Source organism: Fringilla coelebs (genome assembly GCF_963513975.1).
Source record: "Fringilla coelebs genome assembly, contig: SCAFFOLD_41, whole genome shotgun sequence".
Lineage (NCBI taxonomy): Eukaryota > Metazoa > Chordata > Aves > Passeriformes > Fringillidae > Fringilla > Fringilla coelebs.
The window spans coordinates 1,056,054-1,074,602 of NW_028167191.1; the positions used below are offsets into that span (position 1 = coordinate 1,056,054).

General features: G+C 58.6%; 4 protein-coding genes across 7 annotated transcripts; 2 read left to right on the forward strand and 2 right to left on the reverse strand.

Moving 5' to 3' along the window:
* Positions 1 to 559: 559 nt before the first annotated feature.
* Positions 560 to 4,828, forward strand: LOC311166194 (cytochrome P450 4F3-like). The gene is made up of 12 exons (XM_084227664.1): positions 560 to 757; positions 1,051 to 1,195; positions 1,579 to 1,632; positions 1,857 to 1,984; positions 2,354 to 2,484; positions 2,745 to 3,012; positions 3,354 to 3,420; positions 3,495 to 3,624; positions 3,696 to 3,829; positions 3,911 to 3,975; positions 4,060 to 4,142; positions 4,242 to 4,828. Exons 1-12 carry the CDS (start codon positions 572 to 574, stop codon positions 4,420 to 4,422), a joined length of 1,572 nt encoding a protein of 523 aa, XP_084083790.1. The 5' UTR covers positions 560 to 571; the 3' UTR covers positions 4,423 to 4,828.
* A 185-nt stretch (positions 4,829 to 5,013) lies between these two features.
* Positions 5,014 to 9,085, reverse strand: LOC311166190 (uncharacterized protein). 2 transcript variants are annotated; one of them, XM_084227660.1, is made up of 3 exons: positions 8,940 to 9,085; positions 7,150 to 7,203; positions 5,014 to 6,963 (listed from the first exon to the last, which is right to left on the reverse strand). In XM_084227660.1, exons 2-3 carry the CDS (start codon positions 7,169 to 7,171, stop codon positions 6,038 to 6,040), a joined length of 948 nt encoding a protein of 315 aa, XP_084083786.1. In that variant the 5' UTR covers positions 7,172 to 7,203; positions 8,940 to 9,085; the 3' UTR covers positions 5,014 to 6,037. The 2 variants fall into 2 exon arrangements, with proteins under 2 accessions (XP_084083786.1, XP_084083785.1); XM_084227659.1 differs by lacking the exon at positions 8,940 to 9,085 and having other exon boundaries at positions 7,150 to 7,392.
* A 771-nt stretch (positions 9,086 to 9,856) lies between these two features.
* On the forward strand, positions 9,857 to 13,891 carry LOC311166189 (uncharacterized protein). Of its 3 annotated transcripts, none has more exons than XM_084227658.1 (3): positions 9,857 to 9,977; positions 11,704 to 11,757; positions 11,944 to 13,891. In XM_084227658.1, exons 2-3 carry the CDS (start codon positions 11,736 to 11,738, stop codon positions 12,867 to 12,869), a joined length of 948 nt encoding a protein of 315 aa, XP_084083784.1. In that variant the 5' UTR covers positions 9,857 to 9,977; positions 11,704 to 11,735; the 3' UTR covers positions 12,870 to 13,891. The 3 variants fall into 3 exon arrangements, with proteins under 3 accessions (XP_084083784.1, XP_084083783.1, XP_084083782.1); XM_084227657.1 differs by having other exon boundaries at positions 9,956 to 9,977; positions 11,317 to 11,757; XM_084227656.1 differs by lacking the exon at positions 9,857 to 9,977 and having other exon boundaries at positions 11,242 to 11,757.
* A 203-nt stretch (positions 13,892 to 14,094) lies between these two features.
* Positions 14,095 to 18,330, reverse strand: LOC311166198 (cytochrome P450 4F3-like; the record flags this gene model as incomplete). Its single annotated transcript, XM_084227667.1, has 12 exons — positions 14,095 to 14,663; positions 14,763 to 14,845; positions 14,930 to 14,994; positions 15,076 to 15,209; positions 15,281 to 15,410; positions 15,485 to 15,551; positions 15,893 to 16,160; positions 16,421 to 16,551; positions 16,921 to 17,048; positions 17,270 to 17,323; positions 17,707 to 17,851; positions 18,145 to 18,330. The coding sequence occupies 12 exons, from the start codon at positions 18,328 to 18,330 to the stop codon at positions 14,483 to 14,485; spliced, it is 1,572 nt and encodes a 523-aa protein (XP_084083793.1). The 3' UTR covers positions 14,095 to 14,482.
* Positions 18,331 to 18,549: the final 219 nt, after the last annotated feature.

The following is an 18,549-nucleotide window of genomic DNA, read 5'->3' on the forward strand; positions in this document are numbered from 1 at the left end:
ATGGGGTGTCCCTATCTGTGACGGGACAGTGCAGACGCTCAGTGCAAGGAACAGCCACGGGAACATCCTATGGGACAGGAGGACATCCTGCGGGACACGTGAATATCCTGCAGGACACGGCCCCAGGACCTCGGGGACTTTGATCCCGCCGGAGGTGGGGGGCAGGGGACATACAGAGAGGGACAGGGACACACTGAAAGGAACAGGGTCACAGTGGGGAGATGGGGACGGGGACACTCCGAGGGGACGGGAACACACGACAGTGGACCGGGACATGTGCAGAGGGATAGGGACGCACGGGTGGGGGACAGTGATACACAGAGGGAAGGGGGGACAGGGACACACACACATAGGGAGAAGGGAACACGATGCCACCAGGATACACGTGTGGGGACGCTGCCACCAGGACATGCCAGCACAAGAAGTCACCCCAGGACGTGTCAGAGGACGCTGCCACCAGAACGCATATTAGGAAAAAAAGGCGGATCTGGTGACACCCAGCGCAGGGCCACGTGACCCCGCCCACAGCCAACCCTTGCCCTGTCCCCTGCCTGTCCCCAGGAGCGGTTCCATGGCGGTGGCCACGGCGCTAGGTTCCCTGGGCACGGTGGCCCTGGGCACCTTCGTGGTGGCCCTGCTGCTGCGGTGGCTCTGGGATGCGCTGGTGGCTGTCACCCGATTCAGGGCCACTTGTCGCCAGCTGAACAAGTTCCCCATCCCGCCCTGGCGCAACTGGTTGCTGGGACACACCGGCATGGTGAGGGGACAGCAGGTGGCGCCTGCGGGGACAGCGGGGACAGGGGTGGAGGCATCGGCAAAGGAACAATTGGGCGGTGGCACCTGTGAGGGGACTAAAGGAATGGGGTGGTGGCACTTGGGGGGATGGTGAGGACGGTGTGGTGGCACTGGCAAAGGGACAGCGGGGACAGGCTGTTGGCACCTGCAAGGAGACAATGGGGACATGTCCCCAAGACTGGCAGTGTCCTGAGGACACACATGTTCCCGAGGCGATCTGTGCCCCCAGTGGCACACATGTCCTGTTGTCCCCAGGGCCAGAGCTCGGAGGAAGGACTACGACACGTGGACATCTTGGTGGCCCAGTACCGTCATGGCTGCCTCTGGTGGGCACTTCCCTGGCTGCCTGTCCTGCGCCTCTTTCACCCCAGCACCCTCCGGCCACTCCTCAGTGCCTCAGGTAGGACATGGGACTTCAGACGGGTCCCCAGGGCCACCCGTGGGTGTCACCGCACCTGGCATAGAGACCTGGCACTATTCAGGCAGTGGCCACCAAACCAAGCCCACAGGTCCCCAGAGGTGTCACCATTGCCAGGCCAAATGCCACCCCATAGTGCCACTACCCTCTCCTTAAGGTTCCCCAAGGCCACCCAAAGGTGTCACCATGTCCAGCCTCTGGTTGTCCCCCAACCCTCATCCTTTGGTGGCCATGGGTGCTGGGAGAGGGTCCCCACCTGAGGGTTAACGGCTGCAGACAGGGCAAGGCCACCCCCCGTGTCCCCACCCAGGGAACCTGATGCCACCCCAGCAAATCCCTGCCCACCCCATTTTTGTACCCTGCAGCTTTCGTTGCGCCCAAGGACAAAATTTTCTACGGCTTCCTCAAGCCCTGGCTGGGTGAGTTGGGGGGCGGGGGTGGGGGGGGGGGGAGATAAGGTGGGGACAGCATCTCCTGGGTGGGCCCCCAGATGGATCTGGATGTGTCACAGGGACAGTGAAGGACAGGGACATCATCCTTGGGTGTCCCCTGATGGATCCGTGTGTGTCACAGGGGCAGGGGTGGTGGGGGACAGGGACAACCCCCTGGGTGCCCTCAGCGGACCCTGGTGTCCCCTCCCCAGGGGAGGGGCTGCTGCTGAGCGATGGGCAGCACTGGGCGCAGCACCGGCGACTCCTGACACCTGCCTTCCACGGGGATGTGCTCCGGAATTACCTGGGAATCTTCAACCAGAGCACCCGCGTGCTGCTCGTGAGATCTGAGATGCGCATGAGTCCCCACCTGCACCCCAAATCATGAGTGCTGCACCCCAAATTCTGACCTGCATCCCAAACCCTGAGTCCTGTACCCAAAATTCTGTCCTGCACCCATGGCTGCATCCTGAATCCTGTCCTGCACCCCGAGTCCCATCCTGTACCCAAATTCTGTACTGTCCCATACCCCAAACCCAAACCTGCCCCCAAACCCCAACCCCACCCCTCGTTCATCATGGCATGCGTGTTCCACACCTGCTCCCCACTCTTCTCCCTCTCCCACCCCTGTCCCACCCCGCAATTTATCCCCTGTCCCCTGTCCCTGATCCCCTCCCTGTTCCCTTCCCAACTCAGTCCATCCCCGCAGGCCAAGTGGGGGGCAGCAGCAGTGGCAGCTGGTGGGGGGCCAGTGCAGCTGGAGGTGCTGCAGCCCCTGAGCCTCCTCACCCTGGACACACTGCAGAAGTGCATCTTCAGCCACGAGAGCCACTGCCAGGAGTGAGTGTCACCTGTCCCCACTGACCATCCTGGTCGCCCTGGTGACCCCACCATTGTCCCTGCTGGCCATCCTGGTGGATGTGCTGGCCCTGCCTTGGTCCCTGTTTACCATCCTGGTGACTGCGTAGGCCCCACCACAGTCCCCACAGGCCACCATGATCCCACCACTGTCCCTGTTGGCCATTCTGGTGGCCCCAATGGTCCTGCTATCATCCATGCTGGTGGCCACAGCGTCCCCCCATTGTCCCTGGTTCCTGCAGGCGGCCCAGCGAATACATCCAGGCCATCCTGGAGCTGAGCTCATTGGTGGTCCGGCGCCAGCTCCAGCCACTTCTCCACCCGTGGTGGCTCTACAGCCTCTCCTCTGATGGCCGGCGCTTTGCCCGCGCCTGTGCCACTGTCCACGCCTTCACTGCTGATGTGGTGCAGCGCCGGCGCCAGGCACTCGCCTCTCTGGGCCACCAGGCCTGGCTGGGTGGCCACCGGGGACACAGCATGGACTTCATTGACCTACTGCTGCTCACCAAGGTGGGGCTGTGGTGGTGGCCATGGGGACATAGAAGTGGTCAAGAGGGTGGTTGTGGCCATGGGGAGATGATGGTCACCATCAGGGGATGGTGGTCAAGGGGATGGTGGTAGCCATGGAAGGGTTAGCCGTAGAGGCCAGTAGGATGCTGGCGGCCATGGGGGAGTTGGGTATAGACTGGTGGCCACAGGGGAACAGTGATGGCCATGGGCAGCATTGACCATAGAGCTGGTGGCCAGTGGGATGATGGTGCCATAGGCTGGTGGCCATGGATGGGATTTGGCCCCAGGTGCCCCATGGACTGGTGGCCCCAGGTGGCCCATGGCTCATCCCGCCTCCGTAGGATGAGAATGGCCACACCCTGTCGGACGAGGACATCGCAGCTGAGGCTGACACCTTCATGTTTGAGGGTAAGCACGAGCTCCCAGGCACCATTGGGAAGGAGCCACTCCAGTGTCTCCTCATTCACCCAATGTCCCCACAGGCCATGACACCACGGCCAGTGGCCTGGCATGGCTCTTCTACAACCTGGCCGGCCACCCTGAGCACCAGGAGCGATGCCGCCAGGAGGTACAGGAGCTCCTGGCTGGCCGGGACACTGTGGACATTGAATGGTGAGATGTCCCCAGGGCCACCCCTAGTCATGCGGTTTGGGGACATGGTGCCACCCCCGCTTGTCCCCCAGGGAGGACCTGTCCCAGCTGCCCTTCACCACCATGTGCATCAAGGAGAGCCTGCGGCTGCACCCTCCTGTCACTGCTGTGTCCCGGCGCTGCACCAAGGACATCCCCCTGCGTGATGGCCGTGTCATCCCCAAGGGTATGGCATGGCCAGGGTGTCCCCAGTGTCACCACCCACCCTCATCTGCTGTCTGTAAAGTGGCCATTCCCATCCCACCAGGGGTCGTCTGCCTGATGAGCATCTATGGGACCCACCACAACCCAGACCTCTGGCCCGACCCTGAGGTAGGACCACCCTATGAGGTGTCCCTGTCACCACGGTGGTGACAGCTGTGTCCCCTCGGTGTGACTGTCTCAGTGTCACCCCAGGTGTTCAACCCTCTGAGGTTCAGCCCGGAGAACAGCAAGGGACGGTCCCCGCTGTCCTTCATCCCCTTCTCTGCTGGCCCCAGGTATGTGGTGGAGTGGGGACAGGAGTGTCCCCAAGTGCCACCCCCGTCCCTGGCTGGGTTCACAGTGGGGTGACAGTGACAGTGGGCATGTGGTGGCAGGAACTGCATCGGGCAGAGCTTTGCCATGGCTGAGATGAAGGTGGTAGTGGCATTGACACTGTCCCGGTTCGTGCTGCGGAGAGACACCACGAGGCCACCCCCGCGCCGCAAGCCCGAGCTGATCCTGCGTGCCGAGGATGGGCTCTGGTTGCTGCTGGAGCCACTGGTGGGAGTGGCCTGAGGGACAGGGGTCACCCGGACATGGGGACATCCCACAAGGCAGGTGTCACAGCCAGAGGAGGAGCAGGGAATAAATGGTAGCATGGAGGGGATAGTATTACGGTGGTGGTGGGGATGTGATGTCCTTGGTTCTGGGACACCTCATGGCATGGACATGTCAACCCATGGACTTGTCCCCTAGGCCACTTGTTACCATCCATGGTCGTGTCCCCCGTGTACTCATGCATGGCCATATAGCCCCATGTCACCATCTATATCTGTGACACCCCCCCATGCCCAATATCACCATCCACAGCCACCTCCGCACCCATGTCCCCATCCCCACCATGTCTCCCAGTATCACTATGCATGTCTTAGTTGAATGTCTTTATTTTACCCCAATGTTTGGGTGAAGGGATGAAGAAAAAAAGGAGGAAAATCAAAGCTAAAATAAAAAGATTTACATGTCCACGCTGCTGAGTGTTGCACATCCCGGCTAGATGGTGACAGTGGGGGGGGTGACAGTCCCCCTCTTCTGGGACTCTGCAGAATCCCAGCTACCAGTGGAGGCGCAAGGCGGAACAAAAGGGCCACAGCACGGGCCTGGGGAGCACTGGGTTACTTTATTTGATGTTAAACTCCCCAAGTCCTGGGGTCCCAGGCGCTGAACTGGGGGCAAACAACAGCTTATAAAGGGGGGCAGGTCTCAAGGGAGGATACAATGTTCAACTAATCAGGAGAACTGAGGGTGGAACACAAGGTAGGGGATACAATGTATAAACCAGTGAAGGATTTCAAGAGAGGAAAACTGCTTGGGATAGGAGGGGTTAACAACTGGATGTAGGGGGGGAAGGGGTTTGAAACTTGACAGGGAAGTAGCTAAGTAGCAACAGATAAAAACCGACACCTGGCTCAACTGAATAACAAAGGCAGGTCTGTGTCACTCCAGAACAAGGGGAGAAAAAACCCAAAAGGACTACCAAACCACAAATCAAACAATAAACCTGCCAAATAAAATCACACTGCAACAGCTGAGTACCCATGTGCCTGGGTGGGTAGAAAGCACCTTTTTTAGAGGGATTTCCACCCCATTGTCTCCAAAATCCTGGTTTCTTGCTCCAGTCCATCACCATTTGGCAGTGAAAGATGCATGTGGGACAGAGACAATTACAATCATGGAATGATTCAGCTTGGAAAAGACCTCTAACACCATCCAGTATTCCTTGATGCCATCAGAAGAAATGACTGGATGCAAAAGGTGAGATTTTTTTGGGGTCGAAAGTAAAAAACTGTGCTGTCCCCTATGAAATTCTGATGTTGGTTTGCATCCCAGTGGATTTTTCTCTGGCTGCATCCAAGTGCCCAAGGGAAGTCAGGAAAATGTGGAGACCACCAGCCAGGTATCTTCCTAACATGGATCACCAGGACCACGGATGACCTAGTCTCTGGCAAACGAGGGTCACTGTGGACCATCCAATGGGGGTCCTCCAATAGGGGATGGAGTTGAAGCAGCGCTCAAAGCTCTTCCCACACTTGGGACACTGTTAGGGCCTCTCCCCACTGTGGTTCCGCTGGTGGGTGACAAGGGTGGAGTTTTTCTTAAAGCACTTCCTGCAGTCGGGGCAGCGGAAGGACCTCTATTCTGTGTGAACCTGCTGATGCTTGAGGAGACGGTATCTGCTCTGAAACCTCTCCCCACACTCAGAACACTCATAGTGCCTCTCCCCAGTGTGGATCCTCTGGTGGGCAATCAGGTTGGAGCTCTGGCTGAAGCTCTTCCCACATTTGGAGCACATGTAGGGGCAATCCCCAGTGTGCATTGTCTGGTGGACGATCAGGTCAGAGCTGTCACGGAAGCTCCTCCCACATTCCCCACACACATAGGGCCGTATCCCCGTGTGGATCATCTGGTGGCGGTTCAGGTGGCAGCTCTTCCTGAAGGCTTTCCCACATTCTCCACATTTATAGGGCCGTTCATCAGTGTGGATCCTCTGGTGGCAGATCAAACTGGAGCTCAGGCTGAAGCTCTTTCCACATTCCCCACACTCATAGGGCCGTTCCCCGGTGTGGATCCGCTGATGGACGATCAGGTGGGAGCTGACGTTGAAGCTCTGTCCACACTCCCCACACTCATAGGGCCGCTCCCCTGTGTGAATCCTCAGGTGGACCATCAGGTCAGAGGTGTCTCTGAAGCTCTTCCCACATTCCCCACACTCATAGGGCCGTTCCCCAGTGTGGATCTTCTGGTGGCGGTACAGGTGGGAGCTGATCCTGAAGCTCTTCCCACATTCCAGGCACTGGTGGGGCTTCTTGCCATCATCAAGCTGCTCATTGACCACCACCTCAGAGCTCTGGCCAGAGCTCCGGCTGCCTTCCTGGCACAGGGTAGGTCTTTCCTCCTCAGAGCACCCTGGGCTGGGTTTGCAGCCCCTCCTCCTGTGGGATCTCCGGGGCTTTTCCTCCCCGTTGGATTCCTGCACCGTGGTGCCACTCAAAACGGCCTCTCTCGTGAAGTTCTGCTGCAGGGATTTGTCCTCCCCGGTCTCCATCCTCAGCTCCTTGTCTGGGGGAGGAACGAAAAGGAGAGGAAGGGTGTTGCCTCCACGCCGGAGAGAAGGGGAAGGAGATCCCCCCAGTCCATCCCCGACAGGACAGCACTGGCAGCGGGGCTGTCCTGCAGCCGGGGGCCGTGCTGGGCTGGAAGATGGAGCAGGAGAGAGGGCAAAAGGGGCAGTGATTTCCTCCTCACCTGCCGGGCTGTCCCAAGGCATCTTCCTCTTCCTCTTCCTCGCAGACTTTTCCTCTATCCAGATAAGGTTTGGGAACGGGAAATACGGATTTGAGGGAAAAACAAGATGTGAGTGCATTGCCTTCGAAAGTCCCGCTGGCCAAGTCCATCTCTAGAAGTCACTGGGTGTCTGGTGGCCAGAAAAACCTCCAGAAATCAAGGCAAAACCTCCAAAAATCAAAAACCTCTCCCAGGATTTGCCTGTTTCCAGTGTCCTTACTTTGGGGTTATGGGGGTCCCTCTTCTCAGAGCTGCTGCGGGCCCATGGTTCCTGGGCATCCCCCCTCTCCTAGGCACTGCTTAGACAGGCTGAGGGGGTTTTGGGGGTGTCCAGGGGTGACTTTATGATGCTCATATCCCCATTATTTGTCTGAAATAAGGTTTTCACCTTTAAGACTGGTTCTGAGAGCAAAGAGGGAGGAAGAAGCACAGAATTTGTTTTCAGAACCTCTCTCACTCCTCCGCATTCCTGCTCCTCTGTTGTCTGCAGATGGACAGACAGCAGGACAGAGCTCTCCTTTGCTTTTAGTTAGTTTTAGCTAGCAGAGGCAGAGAAATTCTCTGGACAGTGGTTTTTGGTTTTTCCTTTTCTTTGGACCTATCTAAACCTGCTCTGGACTAAACACCCAGAAGAGTACCAGGAGCTCACACCTGTGCTCCACTGGGGCTGGGCTGCAGCATTTCCAGCACCAGAGGGACTGATAGAGACTGAGTAAATCGAGCTACAGCCCATGGAGGGACTTTGTCATCTCTTTTGGAGCAGCAAGAGGTTTTATTATTTAATATTGTTCATTTTTTGGGCTGGTGAGTGCTTTGCCTGGTAAATAAACAGTTTTTTCCACTTTTCTCCAAGGAAATCTTTTTCCAGAACCACTTGGGGCAGGCTCTGCTTGAATTTGCTCTTCTAGAAGAAACACCTTTAGAGGTTTTCTCCCAAAATTGCCCTAAACCACGACATTGGCGTTGGCTTTGAAGGTCCCGCTGACCAAGTCCATCTCTAGAAGTCACTGGGTGTCTGGTGGCCAGAAAAACCTCCAGAAATCAAGGAGACAAAAAAACCTCTCCCAGGCGTTCCCTGTTTCCAGTGTCCTTAGTTCGGGGTTATGGGGGTCCCTCTTCTCAGAGCTGCTGGGGGACCCGTGGGTCCTGGGCATCCCCCTTCTCCTGGGTCCTGCTCAGGCATGCTGAGGGTCTTCTGGGGACCCCAAGGCTCATTCTCCCCTGATTCGAACGCGGCTCCCAGGTGTCCCAGGGTCCCCTTCTCCAGCATCCCCCCATTCCAGGCACTCAGCGCTTCCCCCGCTCCCCGACAATACTTTCAGGGTCGGGGGGCCCAGGCCCCACTCATCTCCCGGCTCCACCACCCCTCCAGCCTGCCGGAGCTCCCCCAGCTCTGCTATCGCCCCTCTCCCCACGCCAGGGCTCCCGCCTTTCATCCCCCGGCTCTCCCGGAGATCCCCAAAACCCGTGTCCCGCCCCGCCGGCACCGGGCGATCGCCACGTGGGCCCCGCAAAATCTCCCCAGGGCCATTTGCGGCTCAGCTTTACACTCCTGCGAGATCCAAGAATATCCCCTCATTATATGAATTAAAAAATACTTCTCTCAGCGATACCGAAATATATTTGGGACTCGACTCCCGATTCCGCGAGACCCAAACCCCAGCAAAATCCTCCCCCTCTCCACGCCAAAAAAACCCTACCGGAGCTGCCGCGATCGATCGACTCGGGGCGAGCTTCCCCTCCGCGCTCACCTGCGAGATGCAGGGCAATGCGATGCTGCCGGGGCCAGCCGAGCTGCGGGCTCAGCGGGCTCGCCGAGGAACCCCGCAATGCTCCTTCCACTGCTGCTCCTCCTCAGGCGGCTCCTCTTCGTGCTCCTCCTGTTCCTGCTCCTCCCCTTCCCCTCTCCCTCCCCTTCCTCCCGCTCCCCCTCCGCTCCCGCCCCGGACCCCCCTTTCGCACCCCCTCTGCCCCACGGCCGCGGCATCACCGGCTCTGGGGCAGGGGGAGAAACCCCCACGAGCCCCCAGCGATGGGCAGGAGGCTCGGCTCCTGGGTGATTCGTAGTCCTGGTGATCATGGATCACCGAGTCTGCCCAACGAGAGTCACTGTGGGTTATCCGGAGCGGATGCTCCCATCGGGGATGGAGGTGGAGCAGCGCACGAAGCTCTTTCAGCCCCGGGGGCACGGGCAGGGCTTCCCTTGATGCTGCCTCCCTTGGTGTCGGGTCACGGTGGAGTTCTGTGAGAAGCGCTTTCCACACTCGGGACGCTGTCAGGGCCTCCATTCCCAGTTTCAGGCAGAGGAATTCCGCTATGACCGATTTCCTCAGCGGTGACTCCGCTGTTTCCGGGCAGGGCCGCAGCTCCCAGCGCTCCCCACTTCCACCCCACCAGCGCCATCCCGCTCGTATCTAGCGAGCACCGGGAGCGGAATTTTGACTCGCGGGGAAAAGGGGGACGAGACGGACGGATCTGCACTGGGGGAGGGCCGAGCCTCCTGCCCATCGCTGGGGGCTCGTGGGGGTTTCTCCCCCTGCCCCAGAGCCGGTGATGCTGCGGCCGTGGGGCAGAGGGGGTGCGAAAGGGGGGTCCGGGGCGGGAGCGGAGGGGGAGCGGGAGGAAGGGGAGGGAGAGGGGAAGGGGAGGAGCAGGAACAGGAGGAGCACGAAGAGGAGCCGCCTGAGGAGGAGCAGCAGTGGAAGGAGCATTGCGGGGTTCCTCGGCGAGCCCGCTGAGCCCGCAGCTCGGCTGGCCCCGGCAGTATCGCATTGCCCTGCATCTCGCAGGTGAGCGCGGAGGGGAAGCTCGCCCCGAGTCGATCGATCGCGGCAGCTCCGGGAGGGTTTTTTTGGCGTGGAGAGGGGGAGGATTTTGCTGGGGTTTGGGTCTCGCGGAATCGGGAGTCGAGTCCCAAATATATTTCGGTATCGCTGAGAGAAGTATTTTTTAATTCGTATAATGAGGGGATATTCTTGGATCTCGCAGGAGTGTAAAGCTGAGCCGCAAATGGCCCTGGGGAGATTTTGCGGGGCCCACGTGGCGATCGCCCGGTGCCGGCGGGGCGGGACACGGGTTTTGGGGATCTCCGGGAGAGCCGGGGGATGAAAGGCGGGAGCCCTGGCGTGGGGAGAGGGGCGATAGCAGAGCTGGGGGAGCTCCGGCAGGCTGGAGGGGTGGTGGAGCCGGGAGATGAGTGGGGCCTGGGCCCCCCGACCCTGAAAGTATTGTCGGGGAGCGGGGGAAGCGCTGAGTGCCTGGAATGGGGGGATGCTGGAGAAGGGGACCCTGGGACACCTGGGAGCCGCGTTCGAATCAGGGGAGAATGAGCCTTGGGGTCCCCAGAAGACCCTCAGCATGCCTGAGCAGGACCCAGGAGAAGGGGGATGCCCAGGACCCACGGGTCCCCCAGCAGCTCTGAGAAGAGGGACCCCCATAACCCCGAACTAAGGACACTGGAAACAGGGAACGCCTGGGAGAGGTTTTTTTGTCTCCTTGATTTCTGGAGGTTTTTCTGGCCACCAGACACCCAGTGACTTCTAGAGATGGACTTGGTCAGCGGGACCTTCAAAGCCAACGCCAATGTCGTGGTTTAGGGCAATTTTGGGAGAAAACCTCTAAAGGTGTTTCTTCTAGAAGAGCAAATTCAAGCAGAGCCTGCCCCAAGTGGTTCTGGAAAAAGATTTCCTTGGAGAAAAGTGGAAAAAACTGTTTATTTACCAGGCAAAGCACTCACCAGCCCAAAAAATGAACAATAAAACCTCTTGCTGCTCCAAAAGAGATGACAAAGTCCCTCCATGGGCTGTAGCTCGATTTACTCATTCTCTATCAGTCCCTCTGGTGCTGGAAATGCTGCAGCCCAGCCCCAGTGGGGCACAGGTGTGAGCTCCTGGTACTCTTCTGGGTGTTTAGTCCAGAGCAGGTTTAGATAGGTCCAAAGAAAAGGAAAAACCAAAAACCACTGTCCAGAGAATTTCTCTGCCTCTGCTAGCTAAAACTAACTAAAAGCAAAGGAACGCTCTGTCCTGCTGTCTGTCCATCTGCAGACAACAGAGGAGCAGGAATGCGGAGGAGTGAGAGAGGTTCTGAAAACAAATTCTGTGCTTCTTCCTCCCTCTTTGCTCTCAGAACCAGTCTTAAAGGTGAAAACCTTATTTCAGACAAATAATGGGGATATGAGCATCATAAAGTCACCCCTGGACACCCCCAAAACCCCCTCAGCCTGTCTAAGCAGTGCCTAGGAGAGGGGGGATGCCCAGGAACCATGGGCCCGCAGCAGCTCTGAGAAGAGGGACCCCCATAACCCCAAAGTAAGGACACTGGAAACAGGCAACTCCTGGGAGAGGTTTTTGATTTTTGGAGGTTTTGCCTTGATTTCTGGAGGTTTTTCTGGCCACCAGACACCCAGTGACTTCTAGAGATGGACTTGGCCAGCGGGACTTTCGAAGGCAATGCACTCACATCTTGTTTTTCCCTCAAATCCGTATTTCCCGTTCCCAAACCTTATCTGGATAGAGGAAAAGTCTGCGAGGAAGAGGAAGAGGAAGATGCCTTGGGACAGCCCGGCAGGTGAGGAGGAAATCACTTCCCCTTTCGCCCTCTCTCCTGCTCCATCTTCCAGCCCAGCACGGCCCCCGGCTGCAGGACAGCCCCGCTGCCAGTGCTGTCCTGTCGGGGATGGACTGGGGGGATCTCCTTCCCCTTCTCTCCGGCGTGGAGGCAACACCCTTCCTCTCCTTTTCGTTCCTCCCCCAGACAAGGAGCTGAGGATGGAGACCGGGGAGGACAAATCCCTGCAGCAGAACTTCACGAGAGAGGCCATTTTGAGTGGCACCACGGTGCAGGAATCCAACGGGGAGGAAAAGCCCCGGAGATCCCACAGGAGGAGGGGCTGCAAACCCAGCCCAGGGTGCTCTGAGGAGGAAAGACCTACCCTGTGCCAGGAAGGCAGCCGGAGCTCTGGCCAGAGCTCTGAGGTGGTGGTCAATGAGCAGCTTGATGATGGCAAGAAGCCCCACCAGTGCCTGGAATGTGGGAAGAGCTTCAGGATCAGCTCCCACCTGTACCGCCACCAGAAGATCCACACTGGGGAACGGCCCTATGAGTGTGGGGAATGTGGGAAGAGCTTCAGAGACACCTCTGACCTGATGGTCCACCTGAGGATTCACACAGGGGAGCGGCCCTATGAGTGTGGGGAGTGTGGACAGAGCTTCAACGTCAGCTCCCACCTGATCGTCCATCAGCGGATCCACACCGGGGAACGGCCCTATGAGTGTGGGGAATGTGGAAAGAGCTTCAGCCTGAGCTCCAGTTTGATCTGCCACCAGAGGATCCACACTGATGAACGGCCCTATAAATGTGGAGAATGTGGGAAAGCCTTCAGGAAGAGCTGCCACCTGAACCGCCACCAGATGATCCACACGGGGATACGGCCCTATGTGTGTGGGGAATGTGGGAGGAGCTTCCGTGACAGCTCTGACCTGATCGTCCACCAGACAATGCACACTGGGGATTGCCCCTACATGTGCTCCAAATGTGGGAAGAGCTTCAGCCAGAGCTCCAACCTGATTGCCCACCAGAGGATCCACACTGGGGAGAGGCACTATGAGTGTTCTGAGTGTGGGGAGAGGTTTCAGAGCAGATACCGTCTCCTCAAGCATCAGCAGGTTCACACAGAATAGAGGTCCTTCCGCTGCCCCGACTGCAGGAAGTGCTTTAAGAAAAACTCCACCCTTGTCACCCACCAGCAGATCCACAGTGGGGAGAGGCCCTAACAGTGTCCCAAGTGTGGGAAGAGCTTTGAGCGCTGCTTCAACTCCATCCCCTATTGGAGGACCCCCATTGGATGGTCCACTGTGACCCTCGTTGGGCAGAGACTAGGTCATCCGTGGTCCTGGTGATCCATGTTAGGAAGATACCTGGCTGGTGGTCTCCACATTTTCCTGACTTCCCTTGGGCACTTGGATGCAGCCAGAGAAAAATCCACTGGGATGCAAACCAACATCAGAATTTCATAGGGGACAGCACAGTTTTTTACTTTCGACCCCAAAAAAATCTCACCTTTTGCATCCAGTCATTTCTTCTGATGGCATCAAGGAATACTGGATGGTGTTAGAGGTCTTTTCCAAGCTGAATCATTCCATGATTATAATTGTCTCTGTCCCACAGGCATCTTTCACTGCCAAATGGTGATGGACTGGAGCAAGAAACCAGGATTTTGGAGACAATGGGGTGGAAATCCCTCTAAAAAAGGTAGTTTCTAGCCACCCAGGCACATGGATACTCAGCTGTTGCAGTGTGATTTTATTTGGCAGGTTTATTGTTTGATTTGTGGTTTGGTAGTCCTTTTGGGTTTTTTCTCCCCCTGTTTTAGAGTGACACAGACCTGCCTTTGTTATTCAGTTGAGCCAGGTGTCAGTTTGTCTGTTGCTACTTAGCTACTTCCCTGCCAAGTTTCAAACCCCTTCCCCCCCTACGTCCAGTTGTTAACCCCTCCTATCCCAAGCGGTTTTCCTCTCTTGAAATCCTTCACTGGTTTATACATTGTATCCCCTACCTTGTGTTCCACCCTCAGTTCTCCTGATTAGTTGAACATTGTATCCTCCCTTGAGACCTGCCCCCCTTTATAAGCTGTTGTTTGCCCCCAGTTCAGTGCCTGGGACCCCAGGACTTGGGGAGTTTAACATCAAATAAAGTAACCCAGTGCTCCCCAGGCCCGTGCTGTGGCCCTTTTGTTCCGCCTTGCGCCTCCACTGGTAGCTGGGATTCTGCAGAGTCCCAGAAGAGGGGGACTGTCACCCCCCCCACTGTCACCATCTAGCCGGGATGTGCAACACTCAGCAGTGTGGACATGTAAATCTTTTTATTTTAGCTTTGATTTTCCTCCTTTTTTTCTTCATCCCTTCACCCAAATATTGGGGTAAAATAAAGACATTCAACTAAGACATGCATAGTGATACTGGGAGACATGGTGGGGATGGGGACATGGGTGCGGAGGTGGCTGTGGATGGTGATATTGGGCATGGGGGGGTGTCACAGATATAGATGGTGACATGGGGCTATATGGCCATGCATGAGGACATGGGGGACACAACCATGGATGGTAACAAGTGGCCTAGGGGACAAGTCCATGGGTTGACATGTCCATGCCATGAGGTGTCCCAAGACCAAGGACATCACATCCCCACCACCACTGTAATACTATCCCCTCCATGCTACCATTTATTCCCTGCTCCTCCTCTGGCTGTGACACCTGCCTTGCGGGATGTCCCCATGTCCAGGTGACCCCTGTCCCTCAGGCCACTCCCACCAGTGGCTCCAGCAGCAACCAGAGCCCATCCTCGGCACGCAGGATCAGCTCGGGCTTGCGGCGCGGGGGTGGCCTCGTGGTGTCTCTCCGCAGCACGAACCGGGACAGTGTCAATGCCACTACCACCTTCATCTCAGCCATGGCAAAGCTTTGCCCGATGCAGTTCCTGCCACCACATGCCCACTGTCACTGTCACCCCACTGTGAACCCAGCCAGGGACGGGGGTGGCACTTGGGGACACTCCTGTCCCCACTCCACCACATACCTGGGGCCAGCAGAGAAGGGGATGAAGGACAGCGGGGACCGTCCCTTGCTGTTCTCCGGGCTGAACCTCAGAGGGTTGAACACCTGGGGTGACACTGAGACAGTCACACCGAGGGGACACAGCTGTCACCACCGTGGTGACAGGGACACCTCATAGGGTGGTCCTACCTCAGGGTCGGGCCAGAGGTCTGGGTTGTGGTGGGTCCCATAGATGCTCATCAGGCAGATGACCCCTGGTGGGATGGGAATGGCCACTTTACAGACAGCAGATGAGGGTGGGTGGTGACACTGGGGACACCCTGGCCATGCCATACCCTTGGGGATGACACGGCCATCACGCAGGGGGATGTCCTTGGTGCAGCGCCGGGACACAGCAGTGACAGGAGGGTGCAGCCGCAGGCTCTCCTTGATGCACATGGTGGTGAAGGGCAGCTGGGACAGGTCCTCCCTGGGGGACAAGCGGGGGTGGCACCATGTCCCCAAGCCGCATGACTAGGGGTGGCCCTGGGGACATCTCACCATTCAATGTCCACAGTGTCCCGGCCAGCCAGGAGCTCCTGTACCTCCTGGCGGCATCGCTCCTGGTGCTCAGGGTGGCCGGCCAGGTTGTAGAAGAGCCATGCCAGGCCACTGGCCGTGGTGTCATGGCCTGTGGGGACATTGGGTGAATGAGGAGACACTGGAGTGGCTCCTTCCCAATGGTGCCTGGGAGCTCGTGCTTACCCTCAAACATGAAGGTGTCAGCCTCAGCTGCGATGTCCTCGTCTGACAGGGTGTGGCCATTCTCATCCTACGGAGGCGGGATGAGCCATGGGCCACCTGGGGCCACCAGTCCATGGGGCACCTGGGGCCAAATCCCATCCATGGCCACCAGCCTATGGCACCATCATCCCACTGGCCACCAGCTCTATGGTCAATGCTGCCCATGGCCATCACTGTTCCCCTGTGGCCACCAGTCTATACCCAACTCCCCCATGGCCGCCAGCATCCTACTGGCCTCTACGGCTAACCCTTCCATGGCCACCACCATCCCCTTGACCACCATCCCCTGATGGTGACCATCATCTCCCCATGGCCACAACCACCCTCTTGACCACTTCTATGTCCCCATGGCCACCACCACAGCCCCACCTTGGTGAGCAGCAGTAGGTCAATGAAGTCCATGCTGTGTCCCCGGTGGCCACCCAGCCAGGCCTGGTGGCCCAGAGAGGCGAGTGCCTGGCGCCGGCGCTGCACCACATCAGCAGTGAAGGCGTGGACAGTGGCACAGGCGCGGGCAAAGCGCCGGCCATCAGAGGAGAGGCTGTAGAGCCACCACGGGTGGAGAAGTGGCTGGAGCTGGCGCCGGACCACCAATGAGCTCAGCTCCAGGATGGCCTGGATGTATTCGCTGGGCCGCCTGCAGGAACCAGGGACAATGGGGGGACACTGTGGCCACCAGCGTGGATGATAGCAGGACCATTGGGGCCACCAGAATAGCCAACAGGGACAGTGGTGGGATCATGGTGGCCTGTGGGGACTGTGGTGGGGCCTACGCAGTCACCAGGATGGTAAACAGGGACCAAGGCAGGGCCAGCACATCCACCAGGATGGCCAGCAGGGACAATGGTGGGGTCACCAGGGCGACCAGGATGGTCAGTGGGGACAGGTGACACTCACTCCTGGCAGTGGCTCTCGTGGCTGAAGATGCACTTCTGCAGTGTGTCCAGGGTGAGGAGGCTCAGGGGCTGCAGCACCTCCAGCTGCACTGGCCCCCCACCAGCTGCCACTGCTGCTGCCCCCCACTTGGCCTGCGGGGATGGACTGGGTTGGGAAGGGAACAGGGAGGGGATCAGGGACAGGGGACAGGGGATAAATTGCGGGGTGGGACAGGGGTGGGAGAGGGAGAAGAGTGGGGAGCAGGTGTGGAACATGCATGCCATGATGAACGGGGGGTGGGGTTGGTGTTTGGGGGCAGGTTTGGGTTTGGGGTATGGGACAGTACAGAATTTGGGTACAGAATGGGACTCGGGGTGCAGGACAGGATTTAGGATGCAGCCATGGGTGCAGGACAGAATTTTGGGTACAGGACTCAGGGTTTGGGATGCAGGTCAGAATTTGGGGTGCAGCACTCATGATTTGGGGTGCAGGTGGGGACTCATGCGCATCTCGGATCTCACGAGCAGCACGCGGGTGCTCTGGTTGAAGATTCCCAGGTAATTCCGGAGCACATCCCCGTGGAAGGCAGGTGTCAGGAGTCGCCGGTGCTGCGCCCAGCGCTGCCCATCGCTCAGCAGCAGCCCCTCCCCTGGGGAGGGGACACCGGGGTCCGCTGAGGGCACCCAGGGGATTGTCCCTGTCCCCCACCACCCCTGTCCCCTGTGACACACACGGATCCATCAGGGGACACCCAAGGATGATGTCCCTGTCCTTCACTGTCCCTGTGACACATCCAGATCCATCTGGGGGCCCACCCAGGAGATGCTGTCTCTCTTATCCCCCCCCCCCACACCCCGCCCCCCAACTCACCCAGCCAGGGCTTGAGGAAGCCGTAGAAAATTTTGTCCTTGGGCGCAACGAAAGCTGCAGGATACAAAGATGGGGTGGGCAGGGATTTGCTGGGGTGGCATCAGGTTCCCTGGGTGGGGACACGGGGGGTGGCCTTGCCCTGTCTGCAGCCATTAACCCTCAGGTGGGGACCCTCTCCCAGCACCCATGGCCACCAAAGGATGAGGGTTGGGGGACAACCAGAGGCTGGACATGGTGACACCTTTGGGTGGCCTTGGGGAACCTCAAGGACAGGGTGGTGGCACTATGGGGTGGCATTTGGCCTGGCAATGGTGACACCTCTGGGGACCTGTGGGCTTGGTTTTGTGGCCACTGCCTGAATAGTGCCAGGTCTCTGTGCCAGGTGTGGTGACACCCACGGGTGGCCCTGGGGACCCGTCTGAAGTCCCATGTCCTACCTGAGGCACTGAGGAGTGGCCGGAGGGTGCTGGGGTGAAAGAGGCGCAGGACAGGCAGCCAGGGAAGTGCCCACCAGAGGCAGCCATGACGGTACTGGGCCACCAAGATGTCCACCTGTTGTAGTCCTTCCTCCGAGCTCTGGCCCTGGGGACAACAGGACATGTGTGCCACTGGGGGCACAGATCGCCTCGGGAACATGTGTGCCCTCAGGACACTGCCAGTCTTGGGGACATGTCCCCATTGTCTCCTTGCAGGTACCAACACCCTGTCCCCGCTGTCCCTTTGCCAGTGCCACCACACCGTCCTCACCATCCCCCCAAGTGCCACCACCCCATTCCTTTGGTCCCCTCACAGGTGCCACCGCCCAATTGTTCCTTTGCAGATGCCTCCACCCCTGTCCCCGCTGTCCCCGCAGGCGCCACCTGCTGTCCCCTCACCATGCCGGTGTGTCCCAGCAACCAGTTGCGCCAGGGCGGGATGGGGAACTTGTTCAGCTGGCGACAAGTGGCCCTGAATCGGGTGACAGCCACCAGCGCATCCCAGAGCCACCGCAGCAGCAGGGCCACCACGAAGGTGCCCAGGGCCACCGTGCCCAGGGAACCTAGCGCCGTGGCCACCGCCATGGAACCGCTCCTGGGGACAGGCAGGGGACAGGGCAAGGGTTGGCTGTGGGCGGGGTCACGTGGCCCTGCGCTGGGTGTCACCAGATCCGCCTTTTTTTCCTAATATGCGTTCTGGTGGCAGCGTCCTCTGACACGTCCTGGGGTGACTTCTTGTGCTGGCATGTCCTGGTGGCAGCGTCCCCACACGTGTATCCTGGTGGCATCGTGTTCCCTTCTCCC